Source organism: Dipodomys ordii, unplaced genomic scaffold (genome assembly GCF_000151885.1).
Source record: "Dipodomys ordii isolate 6190 unplaced genomic scaffold, Dord_2.0 Scaffold3, whole genome shotgun sequence".
Lineage (NCBI taxonomy): Eukaryota > Metazoa > Chordata > Mammalia > Rodentia > Heteromyidae > Dipodomys > Dipodomys ordii.
The window spans coordinates 15588437-15605690 of record NW_012267219.1 but is presented as its reverse complement, the minus strand read 5'-3'; the positions used below and the strand labels follow the sequence as shown (position 1 = coordinate 15605690).

Below are 17254 nucleotides of genomic sequence, written 5' to 3'. Positions count from 1 at the left end.
ATTAAAAAAAAAATCAGCTGTAGGGCTTAATGCCTTTCCTGTCAGTCTCTTTCTCTATCTGTTTATTGCTGATTTGACAGTCTCTAGTCTTCCTTTGCTGGTAAGTGTGTGTCCTTTGTTTGTGCTGGTGGGTTTTGCTACATTTGGATGTGAGAGAAAAGCCTGTCTTTGCCATACTGGTTTAATTAGCCTTCTGAGTGAGCATATATATTAAATGGACCCTCTAAACCATGAAAGAAGACAGCTCACAACAACGTAGATTTTCTTCATGTACTGGGGTTTCGCCTGTCTTATTTCCTCCACGAATTGATGGCCGAAAGCTAATCCGGAATGCTTCATTTGGGGGATACAATGAACTTTCTCCTTCCTTGCCAGGTTTGTTCATTTAAGCTTGTATTTTTGTCTTAATTTATTCTTTTCATTTAAATAAACCATGCATTTTTAACATCTTAAAGCTGTTTTATATAAACAAAACAATTCTAAAGTGAAAGCTTATGTTTTAATAACAGTTTCTGTATGGCTCAGCTTTTCCATATTTTCTTTTACAGTCTCTTAAGCTAAAACTTGAGAACTAATGCCAGTAAAGTAGGTATCTTGAGTGCTAAAGCATACATTTTTAAGTAAACATTATGATCTTTTAATAAAATTAAGTTCTTCCCAAATGTGATATAAATGTGGAATTCTATAAATAAACTGCAAATGAAACACAGATATTTAACTGATACTTGGCCATTTCTACAGAATAGTAACTGCAATAGACTTTTATTTCATGAACTTTAATCTTAACTAATTTATTTATCTTTTTTAAGTGTTGACTAAAGTGAAGTTTTCTACCTAAAGTATAATTTTCAAAATATTTTACTTTCTTTTTGTTGTTTGATGTATTTGTATGTGATTAATTATTGCTGAGAAAATGTTATGATACTTTAGGGTAGTTATAAAATAAAATTAGGTGTTTGAAAACTGATTTTATACTAAATACTTGGTTCATGAGATATAGACATAAATTTTATTTGAAAAGCTTTAATGTACCAAATATTGAGATGTATTTTTTTAGATGTGTGTTTTTAAACATAAATAATCTTATATTATCAAATTCTGGAATCAAATTCTGTTCTCAAGGTTATAACTACTCTTAAGATGATACATTTCTTTTGAAATTAAAATACTTTTTTGTACTTGGGGCAAAGAAAGGATTGATGCTTGCTTTAGTCATTTATATCTTTTTTCTGGTACTTATATTTGTTAAACTAGAGTTCAATTTTCTATTTTCACACTATGTTTTATTCGTAACCCTTTGAGAATATTTATGCTATTAGTAGATTCTTCTAAGATAACTAGACAGTTAAGTAAATAGGTATAAACTCACTAATTTAATTTTCTTTTCCCAAAGAATTAGAGACCTTAGCCTTGAACAGTGCTTAAGTAGCATAAGCTTTAAACAGCATTCATAATCCATTTTTAGACTTCTTATAATAGCATACTCACCGTGCTTTCTTTCAAATGATGTGTTAGTGTCTGTTTTTATTCAGAAGTGACTTTTAAAATACAATATCTTGAATCTATTTAAAATGCTGTTAAATACTGCCTTTGTTTTCACAATGAGATGTAGTCTCATTTCTGTATTTGTGTCTCTTCTTGATAGTACTTTTTAAGCCAACAAGCTTGCTATCTCATACTGTTTGCTGACCTTCATGTCACAAATCTGCTTAGTATTAAAGAGTAATCAAGTGACCTTGATAAACAACAGAAAACTTCACTTTTCAAAAGTTTGATATTTACTTAATTAGACAATTGGAGAAATGATTGTCATTTTAACTTGTCATAAATATTTAAGGTTATTTTGATGCTTTCATCTTAACCAATAAATGTTTTCATTGGTTCCTAAGACTTGAAAGAGAGAAAAATTATATTTGTACTAGTAGTTCCATATTATTCATAACACAACCAACTTTGGTAAAAAGTTTTTTTAAATGTCTGCTTTACTTTGTCGGATAAGCAGTGGAATGAAATTTAATACTTCAGAGAAGTGGCTCTTCATTATGTACCTAGGTTAAACATGAAAAAAATACCCAATTTCTTCTGAACTATTTCATTTTTACATAGACAAAATATTTCACATACAGTTGCTTCATATGACATCATTGGAAATTGGAGAGCTTAGTTCTACAGGATTGATATTTAAAGATAGCTTTGTGTTACCACTTTGGGCTCAATCCTATTTGAATCTCAATTTTTCTGAAGAAACTCTTTTTTTTGTGTGTGTCCGGTCCTGGGGCTTGAACTCTGGGCCTGGGCGCTGTCCCTCAGCTCTTCAGCTCAAGGCTAGCGCTCTACCACTTGAGCCACAGCGCCACTTCTGGCTTTTTTCTTTTTGCTTATGTGGTGCTGAGGAATCGAACCCAGGGCCTCAAGCATGCAAGGCAAGCGCTCTACCACTGAGCCACCTTCCCAGCCCTGAAGAAACTCTTTTTATCTCTTTATCACTGTGTGTGTGTGTGTGGGTGTGCACAGGAGTGCGTAGGTGCACATGTGCGTATGCTGCATGCATGCACACATGTGTGCGCCAGTCCTAGGGCTTGAACTCAGTGCCTGGGTGTTGTCCCTTAACTGATTTGCTCAAGGATAGTTCTCTGTCACTTGAGCCACAGCTCCACTTCTCATTTTGTGTGTGTGTGGGTGGGGGGACTGGCGGTGGGGTGCATAATCATAGGTAAGAGTCTCACCGACTTTCCTGCCCCCACTAGCTTTAAACTGTAATCCTAAAATCTCAGCCTCCTGTGAAGTAAGCATTACAGAAATGAGCCATGGTTACTTGGCTTTTCTTCCTCACTTCTAGCTAAAGAAATGTATGGGTTTGGGGCTGGGGGTTTAGCCCAGCGGAAGGGCGCCTGCCTGGCGCGTGCAAGGCCCTGGGTTCGGTCCTCAGCCCTGGGGAAAAAAAAGACAAAAAAAAAAAAGAAATGTATGGGTTTAACTTTAACAATAAGTTATAGACGTAACAGGCTGACCATATATTATACCATGATGCAATGCCTCTTTAGTTTGTTTCCAATTATTCTGTCTCTTTCTTTAATCTCAACTATTATTTCTTGTTATGCTCATTGTACTATAGAATAGTATCCTAAAATTGGTATAAGCTTTAGGCAAATAAATTTAACCCTTTAACAAAACAAGTAGTAAATAGATGTGTGTCTCATGTGATAGACTGCCATCCTTGAGCAAAAAAGCTAAGGGGCAGTACTCAGGCCCTGAGTTTAACCCTAATACTGGCACAATAAATAAATAAGCTGTAGTCTTAGGGATTATTGTTTCACCTCAGTTCTAGTGCTTGCTAACCATACCTTTAAGCAGTGAAAGAGCTGTTTGTATTTTTAAAAATATATTTGACTTCTTTTTTTTCAAAATTGTTATTATAAAGGTGGTATACAGAAGGGGTTTCATAAGTCAGGTAATGAGTACATTTCTTTTGGACAGTATCACCCCTTCCTCCCTCTCTCCCAGTTTTTTCCTCCTGTCCTTGCTCACAATTTGTACAGTTCATTATCAACATAGTATCTACTAAGAACCACTGCTGCATTTGTTCACCCTTTGTCCTCCCCTTTCTGTGCCTCTCATTACCCCTCCCCCAAGGCAGATAAATGAACAAACAAGACCAAAAAAAAACCCCTCTTGTTTCCATTTCTTGGAATTCATTTAGATAAATACTGGTGTATATGCTCAGAGGTACAGAGGCATTATGCTTTTATGTTCCTCCCCTAAGAGTGTCTTCCTTTGGTCTTACTGTGTGTAAATATCTAGAGTCCTGCATAATTTATTTTACCCCTGTGTATTTTAGATCTAGCTTCTGCATTTGACAAAAAACATGCACCGTGTGCTGGCTTACCTCCTCACATAACATAATTTGTTCTAGGTCCATCCATTTCCTGCAAATGACATACTCTTCTTTCTAATGGCTGTGTAAAATTCCATTTTGTATAGGTACCATGTCTTTTGGATTCACTCACCTATTGCAGGGCATCTGTGCTGTTTCCACAACTCGGCAATTGTGAATAGTGCAACAATGAACAGGGATGTGCAAGTGTCTTTATGTTATACTAGTTTGTGATATTCTGGGTAGATGCCTAGAAGTGGTATGACTGGGTTGTAGGGAAGACTTATGTTTAGTTCTTTTGAGGAGCCTCTGTATTGCTGTCCATAATGGTGTACTAGTTTACATTCCTACCAGCAATGCAATAGAGTTTATTTTGACTGCTTAAGAATTTTTCCTGCACAATTTCTTGGTTCTTGGCTGTGTTGAGTATAGTGAATATTAATGTTTTCAATCCTGTATTTATTTTGTATGTACCCATTCTAAATATATATTAATGATTAATGAAACTAGTTTGTTACTGAAATATTATTAAACACTATGTCTTGTCAGTGATAATACTTTTATCCTCTTAAACCAGAAGTTAGGAGCAGAATGCTAATTTAGGAATAATATTCCATTGCATTAGCTAGAGAAAGTAAAGCCTATCATGATTATCTAATGTAAAATTTATTTGAAAATAAGAAACTGAAAACCCTGGAAGTTAATTATATAGTTAATTATATAGTAGTTATATAATTATATAGTAGTAGAGTATATAGAGTAGTAGAGTTATATTCATTGGAGTTATTGTGAACTTGTGACTGTTCCAAAAATAAAAAAGATTATAATAAAAAATGAGTGTTTTATTTTTTAATCCAAGTTAAATATGGTTATCTGTATTTTAGAAATTGAAGAGAGACCTAGTTGGAACAGAAAATATACACTGTAGAGAGAATCCGTAAAGCTCAGACCTGATTCTTTTAAAAAAAAATCTTAACAATATTGACAATCTTTTGGTAAGATTGATAAGGAAAAAGAGAGTTGAAGGTATTGGTAAACAGAATGAGAAGTGAAAAATGAACATAATTATAGATAAAGCACAAATAAAATAAGTAAAAGGTACTAGGATGTTGATATGCTGATGTGTTTACAAGTCCAAATGAAGTTGGACACTGGTAGCTCACAACTGTAGTCCTAGCTACTCAGGAGGCTGAGATCTGAGGATCACAGTTCAAACCAGCCCAGGCCAAAAAAAAAAAAAGTCCATGAAACTCTGATCTTCAACAAACTATATGACTCAAGTGATAGAGAGATAGCCTTGAGTTCAAGCCTCAGGACTGGCAAAATAAAAATCATAGCCCAGGCCTGATTTAATAAAAATCAAACCCTATCTCAAAAATAACCAGTGCAAAAAGGGCCTGGATGCATGACTCAATGGGTAGTGTTCCTGTCTAGCAAGCTTGAGGTCAAGAATTCAATCCCCAGGACCAGGAAAAAAAAGAAAAAGAAATTGAACTGGGAATCCCCAGATGGGGTGCATATCATCACTGAATTTTTCTGAATATTTAATGAAGAAATAATTCCAACCTTTGTACAGCTGTCTTTAGAAACTGGTAGGAAGGGAAGTAGAAGAGCAGTAGTTTTATAACTTTGATGTGAAATTCATTTGAAAGAAATTCATTTTTAATCATACTATAAATATCCTTACTAAGAATATATTATGACTAATAAAGCCTAAGAATATAATACTAGTTTATTAACATTAGAAATTTTTGTGATTTAACTGGAGTCACAAGTTAAAGACAGTAAAGTAGTCATGGTAATCTTATAGATATGGGGATAATGTGACATAGCACATTTTCAGTTTTATTAAAGTGTTATGAATTTATATAAAAGTTAATTTGAAATCATAAATAAGGCCTTGGCCCTTCTTTTTCACAAATGTGGAACATGAACATGTAAATACTGTAGTACAAATGTATGTGAATATTGTATGTCACAGAGCAAGGAAAGGCTAACTATATCTTCATAGTAAAAGTAAGGCAAACCAGAAGGTTTGGCTCTGAGTATTTTTTTTTATTTTTTTATTTTTATTTTTTGTGAACACTTGGCTCTGAATATTGAGAGGTAAGGTGGCCTTGTAAAAGTGGCATGAACTTAAGTTAGGCTTCACTTAGAATTAGGTCCCATACTGTCACTTGTTGATGGTACTCAACTCAATTTTTCTGAAGCTCAGGGTTTTGTTTTTGTTTTGTAAACAAACTATAATGTGGTTAGTATTTTTGCATACTGTCATGCCAAAAATCAGAAAAAAAAATGTGTCATTCAAGATCTAGCATTTTAGAAGGATTCTCATAGATGGGTATTAGTTACTTTCATCCTGTGGTGTTATGATACTCATCAGTTAATAAATGAATCAGAATTAGCTACATGCAGAATGTAAACTAAATGAGAAAGATCGTGAAAGCACAAGTCTAATAAACTGGTAAACTGGAGAAGGGTATATTATTATTATTTTTGTCAGTCATGGATCTTGAACTCAGGACTTAGGCACTGTCCCTAAGCTCTGTTTGGTCAAGGTTAGTGTTCTACACTTTAAGCCACACTCCACTTCCAGTTTTCTGGAAGTTAATTGGAGATAAGAGTCTCACAGACTTTCCTGCCTGGGCTGACTTTGAACTGTGACCTTAGATCTCAGCTTCTCCTGAGTAGCTAGGATTACAGGCTTGAGCTACCAATGCCCAATTTGGTCTCTACATTTTAAATGAAATAATATGTTTAGTTCCTCTGTCCTCTATCTCTTCTCCTTCTTCTACTTCCCTCTCTTTCTTTTATTTTCCCTTTATATCTTGTAGGGACAAGTGATTTCTTTAAGTCAATATTATTAAGCCTATTCTTTTTCTCTTTATCATTGCTGTGTAACATTTACTGTGTGAACATACTCTTTTGTATTAACTTATTGTATGATTAATAGCCATTTTAATTAATTCCAGCTTTTTCCTAGTATGAATAAAACTTATATACTTTCATGTGCTCTCTCCTCTGTGGGTATATCTACATTAGAATTCCAGTTAAAATTTCAATTCTTGTAGATAATGTTAATAGGTTCCCAAAATGATTATGCTTCTTTATCTTCCTTTCTTCTTACTTCACAAGCTTATTAATACTTGGATGGTTTTAGTCCTTCTTAGTAATCTTGATAAGAATGTAGTTTTTGTCTCATTTGTGGGAATGAAGAGGATAGTTGAAAAGAATTTACTACCTCAAAATACTAAAGGCAAGCTTGGTGAGACTGTTCTTCCTTACAGTGCTCATGTATTTTAGAGTCACCCTTTTAGAATTTGTTTTAAAATTTGTTAGTAATAGACAATGCTAGTAAAGGTCACAGTAATTGAATATATGCATCCTGAATAAGTATTTATTGATCGATCCGTTGGTTTATCTTATATACCTGCCTATCTATCTATCTATCTATCTATCTATCTATCTATCTATCTATCTATCTATCTATCTATCTATCTATCTATCTATCTGTCTATCTATCTGTCTGTCTGTCTGTCTATCTATCTATCTAAAGTAGTGCTGTATTACCAGGCTGGTTTCAAATTCCTAGACTCAGGTGTTTTTTGGGTAGCTGGGATTATAGGCATGTGCCAATATACCCAGCTTAGTTTTCAGGTTTTTTTTTTTAAGTTTATTTCTTAGTCCAGATTTATTTTCTAACTTTCTTTTATTTCTTTTATTTTGGAATATATTTCAATTTGACAAGAAGTTTGAAAAGTATGTCAGGTTGGTTCTGTGTGCTAGGATTCCTTGTTAGAAATCAATTGATTATAATAAAAGCTGTGAGTACTGATTTTTATAACATAGTGCTCTCATAGCACAAAAAGAAATATTTAGCTCAATGTTGGTGGTTTCAGGGAAAGACTTCATTGTCTTTCTGAATCTTAATCAGTCCTGAAGAAGTATACTGAGACAATCCTTTGGATGTTAGTAAATCATAATACCATGTGTTGAGTACAGTCTATGCTTCCCAAACTGATGAACTATCAAATATAATGCATATTTGAAATTGAATGACCTGTATATGTTTGCTTTTTACTGTTAATGACTATCTATGGCCTAATGTAGTAATACAAAAATATTGATCATTTATCCCAAAGGTTTTGAAAGAGGAAAGGAAGATATCTCTCAAAATAAAGATGAATCTTCACTTTCTATGTCAAAAAGCAAGGTAAGAATATTGTCCTCAATACAAAACTCTGACATTTTTCTAATAATTAAGAGGAATGAACTAAAACTGAACTTCTTTTAAGTTTTTATAATCGATATTTATGTGAATATGTGTTAACACTAATAGTCTGGGTAATAAAAGTTCTACAGTGATATTGCTATAAGTGCCAATATATAGATTTTAATACTTTGGTTTGATGAACAGATAGAGGTAGAAGTATTTTAAAAAATGCACAAAGAGTTGGATATGGGTGGCTCATGCCTGGAATCCTAGCTACTCAGGAAGCTGAGATCTGAGAATCATGATTTGAAGCCAGCCTGGAGAAGATAAATCCCTGAGATTTTTATCTTCAATTAACCAGAAAAAAAGCCAGAAGTGGAGGTATGGCCCAAGTGGTAGAACATCTGCCTTGAATGAAAAAGCTAAGCAAGAATAAAACCCTGAGTTCAATCCCCAGTAACAGCACTAGATAGATAGATAGATAGATAGATAATATTGGACAAAGAGGATAATGATCTAATAAAGTTAGGCCTATTTGTTGAAATTTTTCTTGGTGAAGAATTACATGTATCACTTCCTCTTTTCTTTCAAGGATAGGGAGAACATCTGGTTTGGAGAACATTAGAGAATTCTTTTATAGCCTGCTTCATAAGAGAAACACAAGATAGGGTCAGAGAATGGCCTTCTTGCTTCTGAGGCTTTCTCATTTCCTTCACCATGAAATTCTCACTGTGCCAAGGTGCTGTATTTTGTGTTAGTATATTTTGAGTCCTGTCAATCATTTTCTTTGTTAAGTAAAACCAAAGAAGGAAGCTGGAGACAATGGTAATGCTAGCTACTTGGGAGGATCCTTGTTTGAGGCCACCCCAGGGTTAAAGCTTATGAGATATCTGTTCAATCAATAAAATCTGGCTGTGGTTGTATACAATAGTCATTCTAGCTTCTTGGGAAGCATATATAGGAGGCTCACAGTCCAGACTGGCCTGAACATAAATTTGAGACCTTATTCAAAACAATACCTTACACCAACAAGAGCTGGGGGCATAGTTTAAGTGGTGAGTGGCTACTTAGCAACTGCAAGGCCTTGAGTTCATACCACTTCCCCTTAAAAAACAAAAACAAAAAAGGAAGAAAGAATACTATAACTTGACTTCCATAGCTAGAAATACAGTGAAATTAACATTGGGTTTTTTTTTTAGAAGTTTACTTTCAAGCATTTAATACGAATTGGTGACTAGGTGTAATGATATTCCTATTTGGACTCAAAGACTTACATATTCTGACCAACTAGGTTCTCTCTCTCTCTCTCTCTCTCACACACACACACACACACACACACACGCACACGCACCATTCCCTAGATATTTTCATCACAATAGCAAGTGTATTGAAATAGTCAAGGTATCTCAAATAAAATAGAATTAATTTTTAATTATTTTATCTCTATGAGTGGAATGGCCAGCATAATTAATGTGACTAATGAGATAAAGGAATCCTATTACCAGCATAAGAAGTTTCTGGATCACAGATCCCTTAATTTGATCCTCCAACTATCTGTCTGCTTGCAAGTGTGATTGCTGATTTCTCTGTTATTTGCTTTAAAAAAGAAAGTAAACTGGGGTCTGAGAAGGTGCCTCAATGGTAGAGTGCTTGCTTTGCATGCAAGAGGCCCTGGGTTTGATTCCTCAATACCACATAAGAAGAAGAAGCCAGAAAAGGTGCTGTGGTCAAGTGGTAGAGTGCTAGCCTTGACCAGAAGACCTCAGAGACAGCACCCAGGCCCAGATATCAGGCCCCATGACTGACCTAAATAAATAGATCAGTCAATTGATCGATCAATAGATAGCTAAATAAACTGAGTGGGCTCAAACCACCAACCTTTCAGTTAAAAAATAAACTAACCTAGACCTTTATAAATCTTTTTCAACCAAAACTATTTTTGTAGTTACAGTAACTTATTTTTGCTGTTTCCCCCCACCCCTCCCCTCTCTTTCTCTCTCTCTCTATCTCTCTCTCGCTCTCTCTACATATATATATATATATATATATAAAATGTAATATTTTGTCATTTCCAAAGAAAATCACAAGACTGTTCATACCTTATTTGAAAGGTCAGAGTTTTGACAGAATTTGCAATCTAGATTATAGTCATAAACCTAAAACACAGCAGTACTGAGTTAAACATTTTATAAGTGCTAATTCCTTTAACCCTCAAAGCTACCCTGTGAGTTCATAGTACGGTGCCTCATTTGTAAAATGAGGAAACTAAGACAAGAGACTAAATAATTTATTAAAGTCACATAGCCTGTTAGGTCACAACAATTAAAGAGAGGGACGAGAGGGAGGGTAGAGGAGACAGAGAGAAAGGGGGAGAGGGAGAAAAAGGAGAGGAAGAGTGAGAAAATAACATGCTACACATTCCAAGTCTATTTAACAAAGAGTCTAGAAGTACTGTACAATAAATTCTGTGTTCATCATTAAGACAGTAGTCAGTAAACTTTATGAACAAAGGGAAACTTAGTTTAGTAAAATATTTTCACAAAAATGGTTTATTGGTTTTGGCCTGTTAAAGTTGTGTTGATTCAAAAAACTGAAATAAGATGATAGAACTTAGTCACTGGCTTTTCTATTTGATGGCAATGTGACTTTTGAAAGACAGTTAAGTCGTAGTCTTAACTTTGTTCATTAGTAAAAGGGGGCTACTATTACTAGCTCATAGTATTGCTTTGCGTATTAAATGAGATAGCACATATCATGTGTTTAATACTTTGTAAAATAATAACCAACCATTTAACAACTTTAATTGTTAAGCTAGTAATGTTAGGTTCTTCATTTAATAGTATCTAAGAAGTATGTTATGATATACATTTTTGTATTTGTGAGAAAGAGAATTTCATGATAATGTTAAGCCATCAAATTTCTCCAATAGGAGCTGTGTCATTTTGGGGTTTCCAGGGCCAAGGAGAATGTAAAGACCTGTTTAGCTAGAGGAATTGTTTTGGCATCACTGTATATGACACCTCATGGCAATAGCAATCTGATACCTCGGGACTGATTCTTAAGTCAGTAACTTTAGCAGCAGTCTAACCAGGTCAAACCCCATGTTCTATAGTGAGCAGTATTTACAATTTTTTTCTCTTTTTCTGTTTTTTAAAAAAATTTTATTGTCAAGGTGATATACAGAGGGGTTACAGTTACATAAGTAAGGTAGTGAGTACAGTTTTTTTCTTGTGTAGCCACTTGCTATTACTACCATAACTGATTTATGCCTCATTTTTCTAAAGGTGCTTTGAGCCTAACATCAGAGACATTTTTAGCAGACTTGAGAGAAGAATCAGTCCTAGTTCCATTTTCATTTTATTCACTGGTCAGATATTTATTGACTCAGATGATACACTGGCTATTACTGATAACAAAACATAGTACCTGCCCTTGTAGGTATTAAAATGGAGGGAATTTGTATCTGAATGTTTTCATCTTTGATCAGATCTAATGATAGTCTGAAGATCTGGCCATTCAATGTTTGAAAGCTACCATTTAGATTAAGTCCCTTATAATTTCTTGGTATTAGGTATATGGCTAAGATAAGAACTAGGAACTTTTAAGTTTTAGCAATTAAAAACTTCAGATTCATAGCTATCTGACAATAGGTAAAAATTTATTTGTTGTTACCTATTTTGCATTGAAGGGATATGTTTAATTTTATATTCAGATTCATTGAAGAAACTTTAATTTTATACTCTTTTCTACTCTGGTAAACCATTATGGCACTGGATTAGGAAGGAGGCCTAGGTTCTAATAAGTGCTATATTAATGATTGTGGTTTTCAAAATCAGCTCATCTGAGCCTCCCTTTATGACTTGTAAAATGTTGTGTTTTTTTTTCCAAATTTCTTTTTCATTTGTTTTTCTTTTTTCTTTTTCTTTCTTTTTTTTTGTCAGTCACAGGGCTTGAACCTTGGGCCTGGGCGCTGTCCCTGAGCTCTTCGGCTCAAGGCTAGCACTCTACCACTTGAGCTACAGTGCCACTTCCAGCTTTTTCTGTTTTATGTGGTGCTGAGGAATTGAACCCAGGGCCTCATGCATGTGAGGCAAGCACTCTACCACTGAGCCACCTTCCCAGCCCCCCCAAGTTTCTTATGAAGGCTAAATAAATGAAATATAAACAAAGTCTTAACAGCAAATTTATGACATTAATAACACTTGAAATGAGCAGGATAGGTGAAAAAAACTCAAGCCTGGAAATATAAACGGATACAAAAAGACTGTTATAATCTTAGTTGCTAACTATTGCTTTGGGGGAGGGGAGGGCTGTGGGGCTTGAACTAGGGGCCTGGGCATTGTCCCTGAGCTTCTCTGTGCTCAAGGTTAGCGCTCTACCACTCGAACCACAGCACTACTTCTAGTTTTTGAGTGGTTAATTGGAAATAGAGTCTTATGGGGACTTTCCTACCTGGGCTGGCTTTGAACTGCAAACCTCAGATCTCAGCCTCCTGAGTAGCTAGGATTACAGGTGTGAGCTACCAGCACCCAGATGAATTATTGCATTTATTGCCATGGGAAGAGGAGTAGCTTTAGAGCAGTGTAATGCAGCAACTTGAGAAGATTCTAAATTTAAAAACCCAATCACTACTATGATTATTTAAAATTTAGAATATTTCAACAGTAGTTGAAATACTGGAGAGAAAATTATTTTGGCTACTTTTTTTTCCCTAAGAATAACTAATTATATACGTTCTTAGAACTGATCCCAAAAATAGATTACAGAAATTTAGAAGTGCTCTTTTTGATCAGTTTTTGGAATATTTGTAGGTTTAACATTGATTTTCTGTATAAAAAAATTGAAAATCTATTTGCTTACCTGATAGCATTAAAAAAGAATGTAAGAAATAAAAGTTTTATATGACATGTAGAAAAAGTGAAGTTTAGCTGAGGCCAGCCCAGACATGAAAGTCCCTGAGACTCTTATCTCTAATTAATCACCAGAAAACCAGAAGTGGAACTGTGGCTCAAGTGGTAGAGCACTCACCTTGAGCTGAAGAGCTCAGGGATAGCACCCAGGCCCAGAATTCAAGCCCTAGACCTATTAAGAAAAAAGTGAAGTTTTTAACTCTTTTGTTTTCTATTCATTTTTATGTGATTTCAGTCTGAATCTAAACTTTATAATGGCTCAGAAAAGGAGAGTTCAACTTCAAGCAAACTCACAAAAAAAGAATCTCTTAAGGTTAGTGTCTATTGTTATTTCTAAGGAGAAACCTTGTATTTTGTGTGCTTTTGAAAGTATTTTTTAGACATGTATATGTATGTGTTCCTTAGGAAAGAAAAGGTTTCCCAGCTGCCAGTTGGACAAACACAATAGAAAATACTGATTTTCTTGTGGTCACAGATAAGACTGGTTGATGACTGTTCCAGAGCAGGCTGTTCCAGAGCAGGCCTTAACTGGCCACATCAGGGACTAAGGATTTGGTACCAGGTTTTCACAGATAGACCAGAGCTGAGTAGACACATCACTGTGTTGTGAACAGCTGATGGGACACTGACACTCGGAAGATAGTTTCCAAACTGATTTCTGTTAAGAAATATGTAGTATTTGCTGTCTTCCTAAATGACTAGCGTCCTGGGGTTTGAGGAATGTGTGCACTGGCTCTAGGTCCTTGCCTAATCTGATGTACCCTTTTATGTTACATGTCCAATACTGTATCCATTTGCTTTTGTAATCCCATAGTAAATCTCTTAATTTAAATATGAATATTTTACAAGAGGGAAAGTCTATAAAGTTTACTTGATTATAACATTTTTATTATATGTATAGTCTATTTCCTCTAATGTGTTTTTCCATAGAAATTTTGTGCTATCATATATATATAGAGAGAGAGAGAGAGAGAGAGGCAGGTTTTAGGTATCAAGAAAAAGAATAGTACTTCTATTTGGATACTGTTGAGTTCCAGTCCCATTCTGGACCAAGGAAAAAAAAAAAAGAAGAGAAAAGTAAAGGAAGTACAAGGCCCAGAGTTCAAATTCTAGTACCACCACCAGGTTGGGGGTGGGAGGGGGAGCCCAAAATTAGACTGGAGGTCTGATTCAAGTTGGTAGAGTTCCAGCCAATTTAGATAAGGCTTTGAGCTTAAACCTAATATTAGTAAAAAAACCAAATAAAAGCCCCTTAGAATGCAAGTAGATTTATGTCATTAAGGGAATTTATTAGAAAAATTAGGTAGAATAACTTAGTGGTTAAGAGCATAGATTTGGGGGACCAGTTTGAATTGTGTGCGATCCTAGACAGCTTATTCTTTGCTTCAGTTTTTTCATCCACAAAGTAAGATCCATAATAGTCCTACTTTAAAAGATTCTTATGATGATTAAACACAGTAATTGTCATAAAGATACGGGCTTAGAACAATGTCAGGTTCATAGAATGCATTATTAGCATTATTAGCTTTCATTATTTTATTCATGCCTAGTAATCCTGTGGAGTAGTTAAAAGGAAAAGGTAGACATAGATACTTTCAAATGGGAACAAATTTATGTTTACCAAAAAACACAAGGCTGGGTTTAGTGCTTCATACCTTTAATCTAGTTACTAAGTTAGATACTGAGAGGATCACAGTTTAAGACCTGAACAAAAAGCTACACCTCATCTGAATGAGAAGGCTAAGCATGGTGGTTGGTATATTCTGTCATCGCAGCTACAGAGGAAATATAAGTAGTACTGCTGTGTTTCAGCCAGGCTTGAAGGTAGGGGGAAGTGTAAAAGTCTATCTGAGAAATAACAGAAAAGTTGAGGGCTTGTGGTTCATGTGTTTTAGCACCTACTGAACAAGAATGAGGCCCTGAGCTCAAACCGTAATTCTTCAAAAAAACAAAGCAAAACAGAACAAAACAAAAAGCACAGAAGATTATATACATAGAAACAGTCTGAAAAGATGTTTTCCAGAAGCATTATGTAATTAAAAACAGAAAAAATTATTTTAAAAGTTACAAAGAACTGGACTAATAATTACAAAAACTATATTTAACCTAGGTTTCCAAAGAATTTCACCCAGCTTTGAAACAACCAACCAAATAAATTATAATTATTTTATCCTAAAATGCAAACATTCTAAAGAAGTTTAGAATTTCATATTTTTTCCTGTTTTAATTTTTTTCTATTTATGTAAATAGGTGCAAAAGAAAAATTACCGAGAAGAAAAGAAAAGAGCCACAAAAGAGTTGCTCAGTACAATCACAGATCCTTCAGTTATTGTTATGGCTGATTGGTTGAAGGTAAGTGTGTTAAAGCCTAAATTCTGATTGCTAGATGTTTACCCATTAGAATAGGAAAGCCCAGAGCGTACCTAAAGCCCACAAGAGTGGAACAACTCCTAGAATGATTGTTTCTCATTGCCATGGAAACTATTAATTATTCCCCAGAGGTTCTATGATTTAACTTAATAGAGAAGTAGTATCAAATATATATGATAGTTATTTTAAGAAGACTTTAGTTTGTGTTATATTGTTTAACACAGTTCATTGCTTATTACTCATTATCACTTAGTATTATTGAAGACTTGATTTAGGCATTGTTGAAGCAAAAGATAAAAAGTTTAAATTATCATTTGATAAGAATTAGCAGACAAACACATTTTGTTGTCATTCCCTACTGTCGTGGCCTCTGATGGTTTTTATTTTTATTTTCCGTTATCCAGTCAGTCTGTCATATTCTTTGATTCTTATCTGCAGGGGTAGCTAGTAAATAGTCCTTAAGAGTGAACTTATAGGACTCTGACTTACAGAAAGTTTACCTAGTATCTACCTAAGAATTTGAGCTCTGAGAGTCAAAATCTGGAGCCAACTTAGGTAGAAAAATCTGAGAGACTCTCATCTCCTATTAGCCAGCATTAGAAGCCAGAAATGGAAGTGTGGCTCAAATGGTAGGGCACTGAGAGTAAAAGCTAAGTAAAAGCTGAGAATGAGAGGTCCTAAATTCAAGCCCCAGTGCTGACATAAAACATAAATTTAAAAAAAAGGAGTTAAGAAGATCTGTAGCCTTATGAGGATTGTCATATGTTCTCATACTGTGATGATGGTTGTTGTGTTAGTCACTTTTCTGGGGAGGAAGGAATGTCATTCTGAGAAAATAGCTGAGAAAACAAGGAAGGAAAGATTTATTGTGGATCAGTTTCAGAGGTTTCATTCTATGGTCAGCTGGTCTTAACTCCTTTTAGGCTCTTGGCAGGGCAGAAACATATAACAGAAAGACATGGTGGAGGAGAAATGAGAGAAAGAAGAATAGGGCCTGGATAATAGACATCTTTCCAAGGCATACCCACAGTAGCCATACTTCCTCCAAGTTGGCCCTACTTCTTACTAGGGCCTCCCAATTATGTTATCATATTATAAATCCATCAAGTTGTTGATTCGGTGGATTACATCAGTCTTTAGTAACTATTCACTTCCCAATCATTCATCAGCTGGCAGCCCCAAACAGCTTTCAGAGTTAATGAAGCCGATGAATCTTCAAGGGACATTTTAGATGGAAGCTGTAACAGTTACACTGATGGTTCAAAGAAATGTTTGAACCATCTTCAGTCTTGTACTGAAAACAGCTTATGAATTATTTTGGCTCTAATTGGACGTATACTTACTCTAGTTTTCACTTTTTTTCCCCAAGTCAAACCTACTTCTCTAAATCCCCAGCATATCTCTAGGTGGCTTTTTAAACCTTACTACAATTTGCCGAAATTGCCCAGAATGTTATCTCAGGATAATTCTTTTCCTTTTGTTTCTCTTGTCTTTCCATCTCTTCATGTCTATGTAGTATATGCATACAGTGTGTGTGTGTGTGTGAGTGTGCGCGTGTGTGCGTGCGTGTGCGTGCGCCAGTCCTGGTACTTGAACTCAGGGACTGGGTGCTGTCCCTGAACCTTTTGTGCTCAAGGCTAGTGTTCTATCACTTGAGCTACAGTTCCACTTCCTGCTTTTTGTGGCAGTTAATTAAAGTCTCATGGACTTTCTGTCTGGACTGGCTTCGAATCTCAATCCTCAGATCTCAGTCTCCTGTGTAGCTAAGATTACAGTCATGAGCCACAGATGCCCAATTGTAGGCATACCTTTTATTAAGATTTTTCTTGGGCTGGGAAGGTGGCTCAGTGGTAGAGTGCTTGCCTTGCATGCCTGAGGCTGTAGATT

General features: G+C 35.1%; 1 protein-coding gene across 1 annotated transcript in view; it reads left to right on the top strand.

Moving 5' to 3' along the window:
* Osbpl8 (oxysterol binding protein-like 8) overlaps positions 1-17254 on the top strand; it is a 142859-nt gene that overhangs the window by 86653 nt on the left and 38952 nt on the right. The window contains exons 6-8 of the mRNA XM_013018747.1: positions 8017-8087; positions 13233-13310; positions 15248-15349. Coding sequence (XP_012874201.1) covers positions 8017-8087; positions 13233-13310; positions 15248-15349 — 251 coding nt within the window. The remainder of the gene's footprint in view (positions 1-8016; positions 8088-13232; positions 13311-15247; positions 15350-17254) is intronic.